Source organism: Heptranchias perlo, chromosome 10 (genome assembly GCF_035084215.1).
Source record: "Heptranchias perlo isolate sHepPer1 chromosome 10, sHepPer1.hap1, whole genome shotgun sequence".
NCBI classification, from domain to species: domain Eukaryota; kingdom Metazoa; phylum Chordata; class Chondrichthyes; order Hexanchiformes; family Hexanchidae; genus Heptranchias; species Heptranchias perlo.
In genome coordinates this window covers 34,678,721-34,695,480 of record NC_090334.1, presented here as the reverse complement: position 1 = coordinate 34,695,480, position 16,760 = coordinate 34,678,721, and the positions used below count along the sequence as shown (strand labels likewise).

General features: G+C 41.6%; 1 protein-coding gene across 1 annotated transcript in view; it reads left to right on the top strand.

Annotated features, from left to right (window-relative positions):
• Positions 1 to 6,440: 6,440 nt before the first annotated feature.
• The window catches only part of zgc:109986 (uncharacterized protein LOC553566 homolog), a 30,139-nt gene continuing 19,819 nt past the window's right edge, over positions 6,441 to 16,760 (top strand). Inside the window, exons 1-6 of the mRNA XM_067991451.1 lie at positions 6,441 to 6,705; positions 10,736 to 10,857; positions 12,512 to 12,650; positions 13,549 to 13,670; positions 14,006 to 14,116; positions 14,856 to 14,962. Coding sequence (XP_067847552.1) covers positions 6,609 to 6,705; positions 10,736 to 10,857; positions 12,512 to 12,650; positions 13,549 to 13,670; positions 14,006 to 14,116; positions 14,856 to 14,962 — 698 coding nt within the window. The 5' untranslated portion in view covers positions 6,441 to 6,608. The remainder of the gene's footprint in view (positions 6,706 to 10,735; positions 10,858 to 12,511; positions 12,651 to 13,548; positions 13,671 to 14,005; positions 14,117 to 14,855; positions 14,963 to 16,760) is intronic.

The window sequence follows — 16,760 nt, the reverse complement described above, 5'->3', positions numbered from 1 at the left end:
TGCATTCTAATTAGTGTTTCTAGTTCCTCGACTTTATTTCAAATTCTTTGCACATTCATGTAAACACTACAACCGTCACATCTGTTCTCCTCAGAACGTTTTTCCTCATTCTTTCCTTAACTTTCTTAGAAACATAGAAGGATTACAGCACAGAAGGAGGCCATTTTACCCATCGAGCCTGTGCCGGTTCTTTGTAAGACCAATCCACTTAGTCCCATTCCCCCGCTCTTTCCCCATAGCCCTGCAAATTTTTTCCCTTCAAGTATTTATCCAATTCCTTTTTGAAAGCCACGATTGAATCTGCTACCACCAGCCTTTAAGGCAGCACGTTCCAGATCATAACTACTCACTGCGAAAAAAGTTTTTCCTTATATCACCTTAAATCTGTGTCCTCTGGTTCTCGACCTTTCCGCCAATGGGAACAGTTTCTCTTCATTTACTTTATCTAAACCTTTCATGATTTTGAACACTTCTATCAAATCTCCTCTCAAACTTCTCTACTCTAAGGAGAACAACCCTACCTTCTCCAGTCTTTCAACTTAACTGCAGTTCCTCATCCCTGGAACCACTCTAATAAATCTTTTTTGCACCCCCTGAAACCTTCACATCCTTCCTAAAGTGTGGTGCCCAGAATTCAACACAATACTCCAGCTGTGGCCAAACCAGTGTTTTATAAAGGTTCAACATAATTCCCTTGCTTTTGTACTCTATGCCTCTATTTATAAAGCCCAGGATCCCGTATGCTTTCTTAACCGCTTTCTCAACCTGTCCTGCCACCTCCAAAGATTTGTGCACATATACCCCCAGGTCTCTCTGTTCCTGCACCCCCTTTAAAATTGTACCATTTAGTTTATATTGCCTCTCCTCATTCTTCCTTCCAAAATGTATCACTTCACACTTCCCTGCGTTAAATTTCATCTGCCATATATCCGCCCATTCCACCAGCCTGTCTATGTCCTCTTGAAGTCTATTACTATCCTCCTCACTGTTTACTACACTTCCAAGTTTGGTGTCATCTGCAAATTTTGAAATTGTGCCCTGTACACTAAGTCCAAGTCATTAATATATATATTAAAAAAAGTAGTGGTCCGAGTACCGAACCCTGGGGAACACACTTCAGTCCGTAAAACAACATCCACCACTGCTCTCTGTTTCCTGTCACTTAGCCAATTTCGTGTCCATGCTGCCCCTGCCCCTTTTATTCCTTGGGCTTCAATTTTACTGACATGCCTATTATGTGGCACTTTATCAAACGTCTTTTGAAACTCCATATACACATCAACCACATTGCCCTCAACAACCCTCTCAGTTACCGCATCAAAAAACTCAATCAAGTTAGTTAAACTCCAATTTGCTTTTAACAAATCTGTGCTGGCTTTCCTTTATTAATCCACACTTGTCCAGGTGACTCTTAATTTTGTCCCAGATTATTGTTTCTAAAAGCTTCCCCACCACCAAGGTTAAACTGACTGACCTGTAGTTGCCGGGTTTATCCTTACACCTTTTTTTGAACAAGGGCGTAACATTTGCAATTCTCCAGTCCTCTGGCACCACCCCCACATCTAAGTAGGATTAGAAGATTATGGCCAGCACCTCTGCAATTTCCACCCTTACTTCTTTCAGCAACCCAGGATGAATCCCATCTGGACCAGGTGACTTATCTACTTTAAGTACAGCCAGCCTTTCTACTACCTCCTCTTTATCAATTCTTAGCCCATCCAGTAGCTCAACTACATCATCTTTTACTGTGACTTTGACAGCATCTTCTTCCTTGGTAAAGACAGGTGCAAAGTACCCATTTAGTACCTCAGCTATGCCCTCCGCCTCCATGCGTAGATCTCCTTTTTGGTCCCCAATTGACCCCACCCCTCCTCTTACTACCTGTTTACTATTTATATGCCTAGAAGACTTTTGGATTCCCTTTTATGTTAGCCGCCAGTCTATTCTCATACTCTCTTTTTGCCCCTCTTATTTCCTTTTTCACTTCTGTGTTCAACTTGGTTCTCACTTGTATTATCAACCTGATATCTGTCATACGCCCCGTTGTTCTGCTTCATCTTACTCTATCTCTTTCATCATCCAGGATGCTCTGGCTTTGGTTGCCCTACCCTTCCCCCTCATGGGAATGTACCTAGACTGTACCCAAACCACCTCCTCTTTAAAAGGCCGCACATTGTTCAATTACAGTTTTGCCTGTCAATCTTTGATTCCAATTTACACGGACCAGATCCGTTCTCAACCCACTGAAATTGGCCTTCCTCCAATTAACAATGCTCATTGTCCTTTTCCATAACCAATCTAAACCTTATGATACTATGATCACTGCTCCCTAATTGTTCCTCCACTGACATTTGCTCCACTTGACCCACTTCATTCCCCAGTACTAGATCCAGCAATGCCTCCTTCCTCATTGGGCCAGAAACATATTGATCAAGAAAATTCTCCTGAACACACTTCAGAGATTCCTCCCCCTCTTTGCCCTTTACACTATTACTATCCCAGTCTATATAAGGATAGTTGAAGTTCCCCATTATCATTATTCTATAGTTCTTGCACCTCTCTGTAACTTCCCTGCAAATCTATATCCTTCCCACTAGTTGGTGGCGTATAGAATACACCCAGTAATGTAATAGTGCCTCTATTGTTTCTTAACTCTAACCAAATAGATTCTGTCCTTGACCCCTTAAGGACATCCTCTCTCTCCAGCACTGCAATATTCTCCTTGATCTTCATTGTCACCCCCCCCTCCTTTTTTTCCTTCCCTATCTTTCCTGAACACCTTGTATCCAGGAGTATTTAGTACCTAATCCTGCCCTTTTGTGAGCCCGGTCTCCATTAACACCATTACATCATATTCCCATGTGGCTATTTGCGTCTGCAGCTCACCAACCTTATTTACCACGCTTCGTGCATTTACACACATGCACTCTAAACCTATCTTAGACCCTCTTGCATTCTCTCTTAGTCTAATCCCACCTAATACTGTACTATTTCTTACTCTCGTCCTATCTGTCTCTCCCAATCCTTTGTGTTCCTTGTTTCTCCTTTCTAATGCTACATCCTGGTGCCCATCCCCCTGCCAATTAGTTTAAACCCTCCCCCAGAGCATTAGTGAACCTACCCGCGAGGACGTTGGTCCCAGCTCTGTTGAGGTGCAACCTGCCCGTCTCGAACAGTTCCCTCCTGCCCCAGAACTGGTCCCAATGCCCCAAGAATCTGAAGCCCTTCCTTTTGCACCATGTCTCTAGCCACGCATTAACCTGCCTTAGCTTCCTATTTCTGTACTCATTAGCACGTGATGCTGGGAATAATGCAGAGATTACTACCTTTGAGGTCCTGCTTTTTAACTTCCTCCCTAGCTTCTGAAACTCTGACCACAGGACCTCATCCCTTTTCTTTCCTATGTTATTGCTACCCACACGGACCACGACTTCTGGTTGTTCCCATTCTCCGCCCCCCCCAGAATGTTCTGCACCCTCACCGTGATGTCCTTTACCCTGCACCAGGGAGGCATCACACCCCGCGGTACTCACGTCGGCGGTCACAGAAATGCCTTTCTCTCCCCCTGACTATCAAATCCCCTATGGCTACTGTATTTCTACCCTTCCCTGTGCCTCCTGTGCAGTCCTTTGCCCCATGGTGCCATGCTCAGGACTGCACTCCTTCGAGGTGTCGTCACCCTCGTTGGTATAATACCAGTTTGAGAGTGCCACACACCCAGAAGATTCCTGCATTGCCTGCCTCTTCCTTCCCTTTCAGATGGCCACCTGAATTCTCTGTGGCTTCGGGGTTACCACCTCCTGGAAACCTTCAACCTCCCTTATGCTTTGCAGTGACTCCAGCTGCCCCTCAAGCTCAGAAACCCTCAGCTTGAGCTCGAACAACTAGAGGATTTCCTGCACACATGGCTCCCCAGGACACGTAAAGCATCCTCAAGTTCCCACATGGTGCAGGAATTGCAGGCAATGGATCTCAGCTGCCCTTCCATTATATTTAGAAACCTTTTTTTTTCTAAACTCCCTTTAGATGCTCCATTATTCGTAATTTACTTACCCTTATATTCCGGGTCTCTGAGTTCCTCTGTTCACTGTGACGTTACTTTCTCTGTTCTTAGTGAGTGGGGCTCCTCTCCTGGTGCTCAGCGCTGCTTCTTTCGACTAAATTATCTATTTATTTATAGATAATTACATTTTAGTCTCTTGCTGCTTAACTTCGATTCCACCTGCTCCAAGGTACAACTTTCCATATCGTCTCCTCCCCCAAGGTTGGTATTTTATGCTGCTTTATCCCTTCACTGTTTATTCATGGCTGCTTCTCCATATGCTCCAAGACTTGCCTCTACCCCACTGTTCTGTTTACCCTCTCTGCCAGGACATTGGAATTGATTTTGTTGAAATCTGTAATGCTTCCTCCGCCCTAGAACTTATCCCAAGAAGTTTGTAATCCTTTCTTCGACACCACCTGTCAAGTCATGTGTCTAATCTAACTTCCATCCTGCCCTTCCATTCGCCATTAGTTCCAGTGTGCCTTCTCTTAACACTTCTTCCCATGGGCATACCTGCTTACTCCATAGCGCCATAGTGTTGCTTGTTATTTCTCTTCCTGAGTTGTCGTTCTCATTTGCATCATAGGTATCCAGTACTATATACCTATCAAACAATTTCAGTATATTGCCTCTACTGGAGTCCTCTTTCCCCAGCAGATTGTCACCACCTCTCTTCCATTTTCCTCTCTGCAGTGTACACTCCAAGAACCACCTCTCCTGAATTTTTCAGAGTATCTGCATCTTATCATCTTGAAGCTCAGGCAAGTCCACCTGGAAAGACTTCTTATGTTCGTGGTTGTTCAGGACACACACTAACAGTTTCCAGAGACTTCCCACATAATACAAGTTCCACTTATTTCCACTGCCCTGCCATAATGAATGGGCTTGGAAACTGAAATAACGTAAAGTAGTTTCAAACCAATTGCAATTCAGGCCATACTCGTTCGGTTGCCTTCACACTCTGCCTCTTTTCAATAAACCCGTTAGGAGACACTGGGTTACCCCAGTGTCTTCAACCCGAAATCTAACAAAAGTGCTCCTGAGGGGCACAACTAAAGAACACCCAGATCATACAAAAAACAAAAGAAACTTAGCAAATTATATATTATTTCTAGTGTCCACTACACACTCCAGTCCCTCTGGTGCCCACTGGTCGCGGAAGATCTAAAGCGTACCAGCAAACTGCACTTGCTCCTTCTCCAGAGCCACTCAGGCATGGACAAGACCACAGAAGAGAGGCAGGCAGCCAAAGTGACCGCATCCAGCCTGGCCCTGTGAATCGCCACCTTGGCCAGGCCCAGGAGCAGACCCATGAGGAGGACCTCCGACTTGCGCGCCCCACTCTGCACCGGGTGGCCAAAGGTCAGAAGCATGGGACTGAAGTGCAGCCAAAAGTTGAGGAGCAGCCCCTTCAAATAATGCAACCTCTCACACTCCTTGTATACATGAAACACAGACTCAGCCAAGCCGCAGAAGTCATAGGTGGCTTGAAAGTCTGTGAAGTGACTTAAAAGCCTATTTGTCGGTACTGCTCCATGCAAAACTCTCCACCCCAGATCCCCAATGGTGCAGGGGAGAACTCCCGTGTAGAGAGCCTCCATTGGGGTCCCCCGCCTCCGCCAAACAGCAAGGTGGCACTGGACAGAAGACGAGGAAGTGGAGAGTGTGCAGGAGCAGCCCGTACAGGAAATTATTTATAACTGACATTTTAAAGTAGACACGCATTTTCTTTCGAGCTTTCTGTTCCCAAATAATATACGATTTGTCTGGAAGGCACACAACTTTCAAAACGGGATCCTGGTGTTTTTTAAAAACATGAAACTTTCAATGGATGTGAAGGAGCAACAATAATCAGACAGGCACGCGATACCAAAACCTAGAGTTAAATTAATTCTCAACCTGGAAAGTGGATTATTTAAATAGAATTTTACTACAATTTTCAACCATGAATAGAGTACCAAATAGTTGCATGATAAGGGAGTTTAAAAACTGAACTGTGGAAAAACTAAATAGCTACTTACCATTATTAATTAGATGTATAAAAATACTGTATTGAAATAACCACACTTGAATTGGATATCTTTAAAAGTGTCAAAATGGTTTATTTTCCCTAGTTTTCATCTTTATCAATAAAATTTCATTCTCAACCTGTGAGTGGAAATTCCGTGCGACTATACTTACGTTTTACAGATTAAACAATCGTATTACCATTACTGAGTATTTTGATCACGGAAAGGATGCTTTGCTGGAAATAGGAACCCTTTAACTGATCAGTGAGTGTCAAGTTCAATAATGTATATACACTTGGGTACTTCAATACAGTGCAGCAACCCATATGGCCTGTTGTAAATTTAAAATTAAGAGGAAGTGACGAGTTCACCAGCTCAATCCGCTCTCTGGTGTTACTGGGAGTGTACCGTAGGTTCCTGCAGGCTGTGCAACGAAGGAATTGTTTTAAACAACAAATCCAACAAGAGAATCGCTGTGTATGCGCGTTTCCTCCCCGACTCTGGTTTCTCCGAATCCGCTGCTGAAGTAGTCGCGTTGCGCTTTGCTTCGCTCCATGGAGCTCGCCGCTGCACAAGCTGCAATACACGATGTGCTGAGGAAAGTAGCATCAGTCCATCTCGTTAAACTCGTCGAATGGATGAAAACAACAAGTAAGGAATCCAGGACATTAACCTTTGAGCCAAAAAAAATCGAGTTTTTAAACTAAGTTCCAGTGCATTTAAAATATTAATGATAGGCTACTGTACTTTGAGCTTTTCCAGCTCAGTTTAATTGTACCAAAGCAAAATACTGCGGATGTTAGAAATCTGAAATAAAAACAGAAAATGCTGGAAACATTCATCAGTCCAGACAGCATCTGGAGAGAGAGAAACCGAGTTAACGTTTCAAGTCCATGACCTTTCATCCGAACTGGAAGATGTTAGAGATGGACACCATTTAAGCAAGTCAGAGCCAGGAAAAGTACAAAATGGAAAAGTTTGTGATAGGATGGATTGCAGGAGAAATTAAATAACAAAAGAAATGTTGGTACAAGGCAAAAGAAGGTGATAATGGGACAAATAAAGAACTTGTATTTATATAACGACTTTCATGACCTCAGGATGTCCCAATGTGCTTTACAGCCAATGAAGTACTTTTGAAGTATAATCACTGTTGTAGGAAATGTGGCTGCCAATTTGTACACAGCAAGGTCCCACAAACAGCAATGAGATCATGACCAGAACATCTACTTCAGTGATGTTGGTTGAGGGATAGAAAGACAGGTCCAGAGGAGATGTAAATGGTTACCGCAAAGTGGGAGGGAAGCATAGAAAATCTGGCAAATGTCTGTGAGAAAATGGGAGTGGTGGTTAAGATTTAAAGTTGATAAACTCAATGTTAAGGCTGTAAAGTGCATAGTAGAAGGATGAGAAGCTGTTCCTCAAGCTTGCATTGAGTTTTATTGGAACAGTGTAGGAGACTGAGGAGAGAGAGGTCAGAGTGGAAGTGGGATGGAGAATTAAAGTGGCAAGCGACCGGAAGCTCAGGTCATGCTTGCAGACTGAATGGAGGTGTCCAGCAAAGCATATCACCCAATCTGCGTTTGGTCTCTCCAATGTAGAGGAGACCAATCTTACAATTACAACTTACTATATGTCAATACGACTTTTCCGCTTACATTAAAAGACGGCATCTAATACAAAGAAACAGATGCATATAAAAAGAGGGCTCAGAAATGACAAGCCTTTGACTCCCTTGTAGGAGGTCACCCTGGACATTCTTACCTATTAGAGCATCAAGGGGGTAAGCAAGGGTGAAATCACAGTCCTCCACCAATCTTTGGACCAGTAGCATCCAGTTCTTATGTTTTGCCCTCCCCTTTCACTCATTCCCAATCAGGCACGCGTATAACTATGGAAATAGGATATACAGTTAGTATCTTACAATGCAAGCTCTGTTGAGAGAGAAATTATTGTAATATTAGTCATTTTTCTGTTATTGTAAGTCTGGAATAGGGGCCTGCTAGTCAGTGGCCAGGATAAAATAGTACCCTATGCCTCTCACCCAATATTTGCAAACAACATCGTCATCCTTACCAAAAGGAAAAGCGCTGTGCACAGAGATCATTGGTTTCTGAGCAGTGCTTGCCCAGGAATGCATATTAATTTGAAAGTCCTTGCTGATTTCTAATTTCCTTGAACTCTAGAGTCCTGGTCTGTTCAGTAGACTGCCTGTTTCAGTCCTTTCCTGATTCACCTATACTGTCTGCCTTGCGGCCCCAATGATCCATTGTCTCGAAACTACCTGCATCTGCCTCCTAATTCTGTCCAAAATATCTCCGAGTCTTGTTTGACAGTGCCATTTCACATCGGGATTCATGGGCATGGTTCTTGCCTACTATCCTGTCTCATTGGCCTCTATTTGTTGTTTAGCAACTTGCAACTAAACCAGTAAGCATGGTTCAGTTGGTAGCACTCTTGCCTCTGTGTCTGACTCGAGAGGTTTTGTGTAGAAGCTCCACTCTAGGACTATAGCTCAGTACTGAAGAATTGCTATATTGTCGGAGATGCTGCCTTTCAGATGAGATGTTAAACCATCTGTTTGTTCAAGTGGACATAAAAGGTCCCATGACACTATTTGATAAAGAGCAGGAAATTTTCCTGGTGTCCTGGCCAATATCCCTCTCTCATTTAATGTTTCCAAAAGCACAAATTAACAGATCGTACATCTCATTTGCTGTTTATAGGACCTTGCTATGCTCAATTGGATGCTGCACTTGTCTGTGCAACAGTGACTGCAATTCAAATGTAATTCATTGGTTCGGAAACATTTGAAACTTCCTGAGGACATAATAAATTGCTATAGAAATGCAATTTCTTTTTTTTTCTTTTACTACTTGTGATCTCTTACAATGCTTTGGGACTTATCGAAGATAAAGAAAGAAATAACTTGTATTTATATAGCGCTTTTCACGATCTGAGGACATCCCAAAGCGCTTTGCAGCCAATAAAATACTTTTAAAATGTAGTCACTGTTGTAATGTATGGAAGTGTGGCAGTCAATTTGCACACAGCAAAGTCCCACAAACAGCAATGAGTTAATGATCAGATTATCTGTTTTAGTGATGTTGGTAGAGGGTTACACTAGTTTCCTGCTATACCTGGGGACACAGCCTGTCTTCATTGTTTACCAACCTTATTCAATATGTAAAAACTCACTTTATCTCCACTTCTGGCTCATCAGCTTCTACTGTAACTCAAGAGTCAATGGCCCCTTCTGTTGTATATTGGCCATACCGAGGTTTCTGCTTGTCGATTTCTGGATTGTTTTTGTACTTCCACGTAAGTTGGCCCTTATACACCTCTCCAAGCCTTTTTGAGACCCTAAATAATTATTAATTGCTTCCCCTCAAGCAGTTGAAAGAACTTCACCTAGCAACTAATGAAATTTAGATGTTATCCTCTCCACTTTGATAATTAATCTGAGAAGTACTTTCTCTCGTATCCTCTAAGATGTACCTAATAAATTTGCTTGCATCACTTGACAGACCTTCCTTCATCCCATCTGAGGTGCTACAGTGATAACTACCCATTTTTTAAAAATTTGCTTATCTGACTCCTTTTAATAAGTTAATACTATAAATTACCTTTTGACTAGATTTCTTAGTCCAGTTCCATGAACCAATTTGTCTCCTGAAGTCCAGATCCCTCTTTACGATTTTCCCTTTTTGATCTTGACAATATATCGTCTAACCAAGCAGCCTCAAGATAATAAATGCTGAAGGTATATAGAACTGTCATTTCTGGATTGGAATGTCCCAAAGGAAAGAACAGGCATATGAAGCAAATGACAGATGATAGCTATCGTTTCAATAACTGTCCTTTCTTGTCTTGCTTGCTTCAAATGCCCTTGTAGTAATTATTTCTCTGTGGTAATGGTAGCTCTCCTTCCACATGTTGAATGGACCAACAGAGTAGCACAAGCTGATTTGGAAAGCTCTGGAGTTTGTTAGTCACTTGCCCATTCATCTGGCTCAGGATGAGAATGCCATTCAGCTACAAAAAATGGTGCAATTCAAAGAAAAGTATGAATCATTTAACATGGCACAGACCAGATTTCACCTGGGATCCTCCTTATTTGTATGGTTAGTACACACTGTAACTAAAACCCTCCCACTTTTACCTCAATCATTTTGTTTATCCCTTGTCTCCTGAACATGATGATTCTTTGCTGGGGTAGGTTTTCCCCAGGCACCCTTGGGTACCTTGCTCAAATATAAGCCTATGAATGTCAATAGAGTATTTGACCATAGAGTGAATCAAAGTCAACCTGATTCTATCCTTCCCCAAAGTCACTGCACAGCTACCAGGAGCAGGAACGCTGGCCGTTTGCCTTCTGTAACTCAGTGATGAAGCTAATTATAATCCTCCTACCATTGCCTTGGCTGAGATTAGCTAAATCAGCACAGACTGATACTGAACCTTCCTGCTTCTGTGTGGCTCAGTTATTCAATAGATTAACTCACTGAACCATTAGGGAATCTCTTTAATATTACTCATGATTAGTCATTAGCAGTCTAAGAGTCTGAGATTTCACATTTTTGCAAATATCTGTGTAGAAAAATGTACATTTTTGCTTCAACAATGTCAAACATGTTTTGGTTTAATTTTGCTTACTATGAGTTATGAAAAATGATTCCAGATGACTTCGATGAATACTGTACAGACAACAATGAAATCCTTCTCAAAAGCATTGCAGAAGATCTCAGGGGTTGCTTGCCAATAGGAGCAATGCTCAGTTCAGAACCCTTGGCATTCAAAAGGGTAATTTTGCAACTTTTATTCTTTTCAAAGCTGACCAACATAATGTTTTATAAGGTCCCACAGAGTGTGCTGTCTGTTTTTTCTTGGGGACTGCTCTAGTTTGCCAATCAGTTCATGTTTAAGAACATAAGAAATAGGAGCAGGAGTAGACCATACGACCCCTCAAGCCTGCTCCGCCATTCAATAAGGTCATGGCTGATCTTCGACCTCAACTCCACTTTCCTGCCCGATCCCCATATCCCTTGATTCCCTTAGAGTCCAAAAGTATATTGATCTCCGTCTTGAATATACTCAACGACTGAGCATCTGCAGCACTCTGGGGTAGAGAATTCCAAATATTCACGACCCTCTGAGTGAAGAAATTCCTTCTCATCTCAGTCCTAAATGTCCAACCCCTTACCTTGAGACTATGTCCCCTAGTTCTAGATTTTCCAGCCGTGGGAAACATCCTCTCAGCATCTACCCTATCAAGCCCTCTCAGAATCTTATATGTTTCAATGAGATCACCTCTCATTCTTCTAAACTCCAGAGAGTACAGGCCCATTCTATTCAATCTCTCCTCATAAACAACCCTCTCATCCCAGGAATTAATCTAGCGAACCTTCGTTGTACCGCCCCTAAGGCAAGTATATCCTTCCTTAGGTAAGGAGACCAAAACTGTACACAGTAGTCTAGGTGTGGTCTCACGAAAGCCCAATACAATTGCAGCAAGACTTCCCTATTCTTGTACTCCAACCCCCTTGCAATAAAGACCAACATACCATTTGCCTTCCTAATTGCTTGCTGTACCTGCATGATAACTTTCGGTGTTTCGTGTACATGGACACCCAAATCCCTCTGACCACCAACATTTAATAGTTTCTCACCATTTAAAAAATGTTCTGTTTTTCTATTCTTCCTACCAAAGTGAATAACCTTACATTTCCCCACTGTTAATTGTATCAAATGGTTTATATCAATTAGTGTTAATTGTATTCAGGTGGTGTGTATCAATTGTATCCATTTAAATGAGAGCTTAGCTAGGGTGTGGACCTCTGTGAATAAAGGCTTGGAAGTAATTGAAGACTAGGCTCTAGTATCCTATCCTTCACCACCTGGCTATCCAGTTTGTAACACCCACATTATACTACATCTGCCCCTTCTTGCCCACTCACTTAACCTGTCTATATCCCTTTGCAGACTAGTTGTGTCTTCCTCACAGCTTACTTTCCCATCTAGCTTTGTATCGTCAGCAAACTTGGATACATTACACCCGGCCTCGTCATCTAAGTCATTAAAATAGATTGTAAATAGCTGAGGCCCAAGCACCGATCCCTGTGGCACCCCACTAGTTAAAACCTGCCAACCCGAAAATGACCCATTTATTCCTACTCTCTGTTTTCTGTCCATTAACCAATCCTTAATCCATGCCATTATATTACCCCCAACCCCATGAGCCCTTACTTTGTGTAACAACCTTTTATGTGGCACCTTATCAAATGCCTTTTGAAAATCCAAATATACTACATCCACTGGTTCCCCCTTATCTACCCTGCTCATTACACCCTCAAAAAACAAATAGATTTGTCAAACATGATTTCTCTTTCATAGTCGTTTAATGTATAGAGAAATCAACAGCTAAATTGATGATATTATACGTATTATGCTTTTTCAGACACAACAGAACCCAGAACCCACTGTTCATATTGATGCTTTCTTGTTTGATGATGATCTGATTGATTCCTTATGTGAGAAAGGGAAGATGAGCAGAAACTACTGCTTGAGCTGTGGATCACATAACACTGCACCACTAGGTTAGTTTTGTAATTATTTACAGATATAAATGGAGCCTGCATAGCAAGACAAACCCGATACATTTTTCACTTTTTATTTGAAACCCAATAACCATGCTTAAAGGGTTAATTTTGTTCCATTTCAAGCTTAGTGACAGGAACATTGCTAATTAAAACAAGGTCAAAACTGCCTTAAAATGGCAGGAAGATAACCATTTGGGCTTTGAGAATCATCCACTGATATTGTGGGATAGATTCCACAGCAGCCAGAAAAACATGTTTGTGCACACACAGCTGTTACTAAATTATGACACTGTTTATGACCACAGTACCTTCCCAAAAAGGTATTTACAAACTAGCAAGCGAAACATAGCTTCAGTAGTTTGCACAGGCAGACCGTGCAGCGCACCTCAACAGTGGACAAAAAACATGGCTGCCTCTGGCGGTCTTTCTCTTACAGTTGAGGGTGGTACCACATTTAGGGGTGCAATAGAAACCACTACTTTGGTGCACTGCTGCTTTGTTTACTTAACCATGCTGTCACCAATAGCAGCAAGGTAAAGTAAATGTAGCATTAATCAAAGGCACTATAAAAAATTTTAGTATGGAAAGTGAAAATTCTAATGGTGCAATGTGGCTTTTGTCCTAAGATGGGGGACAACGCACATTAATTGCCCAGAGAAGAGCGCACTGTATTCTGCATTGTGCCTGATATAGAGCATTTGATGGCACTGGAAGCCAAATGAAGTGTTCCATTCCCCAGCATCAAATCCTTTAATTGATATGCAATGTAATTGTACTAACCAAATTTTAAAATAGCTGTTAACACCAATATACAAAACTGTATTAGTGAACCATTTGTTCTTACGATCAGTTCTGTTAGAAAACTTAACAATGTTTTTTTGTCTTTATTTTATAGCTTTTATTTCTCATTCTTTCTCCCCACTGGAGATCAAGTTCCTTTTTCATCATGTGCTGCCAGATCTAGCAGGAAAAATTCTTGTTGATGTTGGCTCTAGGCTAGGAGCAGTTCTATTTGGGGTACAGTTCATCATACCACATATTGATCTTTTCTGTAAACCTAACACTTTACTACTATTAGGAGTAGGCAGTTTAGGTTAACATTTCCTAGAGCTTTTCCCTGCCTTCCATTTCTTTCCTGCTACAGTGTCTGGTGTTTTGTTTAGAGTTTTGGAGATTTTCTACAACTTTTCATTCATTCTGTCTCATTTTATTTTAAAAAATAAGGTTGGCAACAATGCAAAATAATATCAATTTCATATTCTGCATAGCAAATGTATACAACTTGCACATTGTTCTTGTAACAACCACAACTTTCAACTGATTGTTTTATTATGTGTTATTTTTGTACCCAGGGTTACCTGTACAGTGCTGCTTCCCAGATTATAGGAGTGGAGATCAATGCAGATTTCTGTCAGTTACAACAAGTGATGATAGAAAAGTATCAGTTCAGTGACAGAGTACAGGTATGAAAGCATTGTGTTATTAAAGTTGCATTCAACATAAAGCAATGTCCACAATCACTATGGTGATTTTCATTCCTTATACATTATTTGTTAATGGTGCTAAAATTTATTTATATGACTGGTACTGAAAAGGATAATTAAAGTGTCATTTTTCAGGATTTTGACTATGCTGCCACAAGGGACTGTGGTATAATATATGTTAAAAATGCTAGGATTTAGCTCTCAGGAGGTTTAATTCACAGAACAACATGGCTGGCAGATGTAAATTAGTTTCAGATGGAATGTCTGAACCAACATCCAGGAAATCAAAGGTAATTTGGCATTCTACTGCTAACACCCATTACTCCTGCAACAACTCTGTTGATTTGAACTCAACAGGGGTCATTGCCAAGTTAGGCTGATGGATTCCACTCTTGAGAGTTAGGGCAGACAGTTTGACAAATAGCCGACAATGGAGTCAGACTTTTTTAAAAAAGCAGAATTGCCAAAGCTAAGGTCAGCAAAGGGTTGCGAGAAGGATGGAATACAAGAGAGGGGAGTTAGGAAATTTGCTTTTAAGACAAGCAAGACAACCGACTGAAGTGACATATTGTGAGTTCACTATGTTTACGCAAAGACAAGTTGTATTGATGGAAATAAATGAAACCTCTCATAATGTTGTGTATTTCTCAATGGTGTGACAGTATCAGAGTTTCACTATGGCATGAATGATGTGACTTTGCACTGCTTTTTGTTTCAGGTTGTCTGTGGTGATATTTGTACTCATGGGCCTTTGCTTCAGAGTGCTGATGTCATAGTTATGAACAATGTCTTTGAATATTTTCTAGACAAAGAGGAACAAATCAGGTAAACAACTTAAGAATGGAAAAATATAACTGAGAGACTCAAGGGTAAATTCACTGATCCCATTGTCCCTAGTGTGCATAATTCATAGAATCATTCAATGGTTACAGCATGGAAGGAAGCCATTCGGCCTATCGAGTCAATGCTGGCTCTTCGCAAGAGCAATCTAGCTGGTCCCACTCCCCCGCCCTTTCCCCATAGCCATGCAAATTTTTTCCCTTCAAGTATTTATCCAATTTCCTTTTGAAAGCCATGATTGAATCTGCCTCCATCATCCCTTCAGGCAGTGCATTCCAGATCATAACCACTCACTGTGTGTAAAAAAAAAAGTTTTTCCTCATGTCGCCTTTGGTTCTTTTGCCAATCACCTTGAATCTATGTCCTCTGGTTCTTGACCCTTCCACCAATGGGAACAGTTTCTCTCTATCTACTCTGTCTAGACCCTTCATGATTTTAAACATCTCTATCTAATTTCCTCTCAACTTTCTCTGCTCTAAGGAGAACAACCCCAGCTTCTCCAGTCTATCCACGTAACTGAAGTCCTTCATCGCTGGAACCATTCAAGTAAATCTCTTCTGCACCCTCTCTAAGGCCTTCACATCCTTCCTAAAGTACGGTGGCCAGAATCAGACACAATACTCCAGTTGTAGCCTAACCAGTGTTTTATAAAGGTCCATCATAACCTCCTTGCTTTTGTTCTCTATGCCTCTATTTATAAAGCCCAGGATCCCATATGCTTTTTTAACAGCCTTCTCAACCTACCCTGTCACCTTCAACGATTTGTGCGCATATACCCCCAGATCTCTCTGTTCCTGCACCCCTTTTAGAATTGTACCCTTTAGTTTATATTGCCTTTCCTCATTCTTCCTACCAAAATGTATCACTTCGCATTTCTCTACGTTAAATTGCATCTGCCACATGTCCGCCCATTCCACCAGCCTGTCTTTGTCCTCTTGAAGTCTATCACTTTCCTTCTCACTGTTCACTACACTTTCAAGTTTTGTGTCATCTGCAAATTTTGAAATTGTGCCCTGTACACCTAAGTCCAAGTCATTAACATAAATCAAGAAAAGCAGTGGTCCTAGTACCGACCCCTGGGGAACACCACTGTATAACTCCCTCCGGTCCGAAAAACAACCGTTCACCATTACTCTCTGTTTCTATCACTTAGACAATTTCATATCCATGCTGCCACTGCCCCTTTTATTCCATGGGTTTCAACTTTGATGACATGCCTATTATGTGGCACTTTATCAAATGCCTTTTGGAAGTCCGTATACACTACATCAACCACATTGTCCTCATTAAGCCTTTCTGTTACCTCATCAAAAAACTCAATCAAGTTAGTTAAACATGATTGCCTTTAACAAATTCGTGCTGGCTTTCCTTATTAATTCACACTTGTCCAAGTGACTGTTAATTTTGTCCCAGATTATCGTTTCTAAAAGCTTCCGCACCCCTGAGGTTAAACTAACTGGCCTGTAGTTGCTGGGTTTATCCTTACACCCTTTTTTGAACAAGGATGTAACATTTGCAATTCTCCAGTCCTCTGCCACCACCCCCATATCTAAGGATGATTGGAAGATTATGGCCAGTACCTCCACAATTTCCTCTCTTCCCTCAGCAACCTAGGATGCATCCCATCCGGACTGGGTGGCTTATCTACTTTAAGTACAGCCAGCCTTTCTACTACCTCCTCTTTATCAATTTTTAGTCCATCCAGTATCTCAACTACTTCCTCTTTTACTGTGACTTTGGCAGCATCTTCTTCCTTAGTAAAGACAGATGCAAAGTACTTATT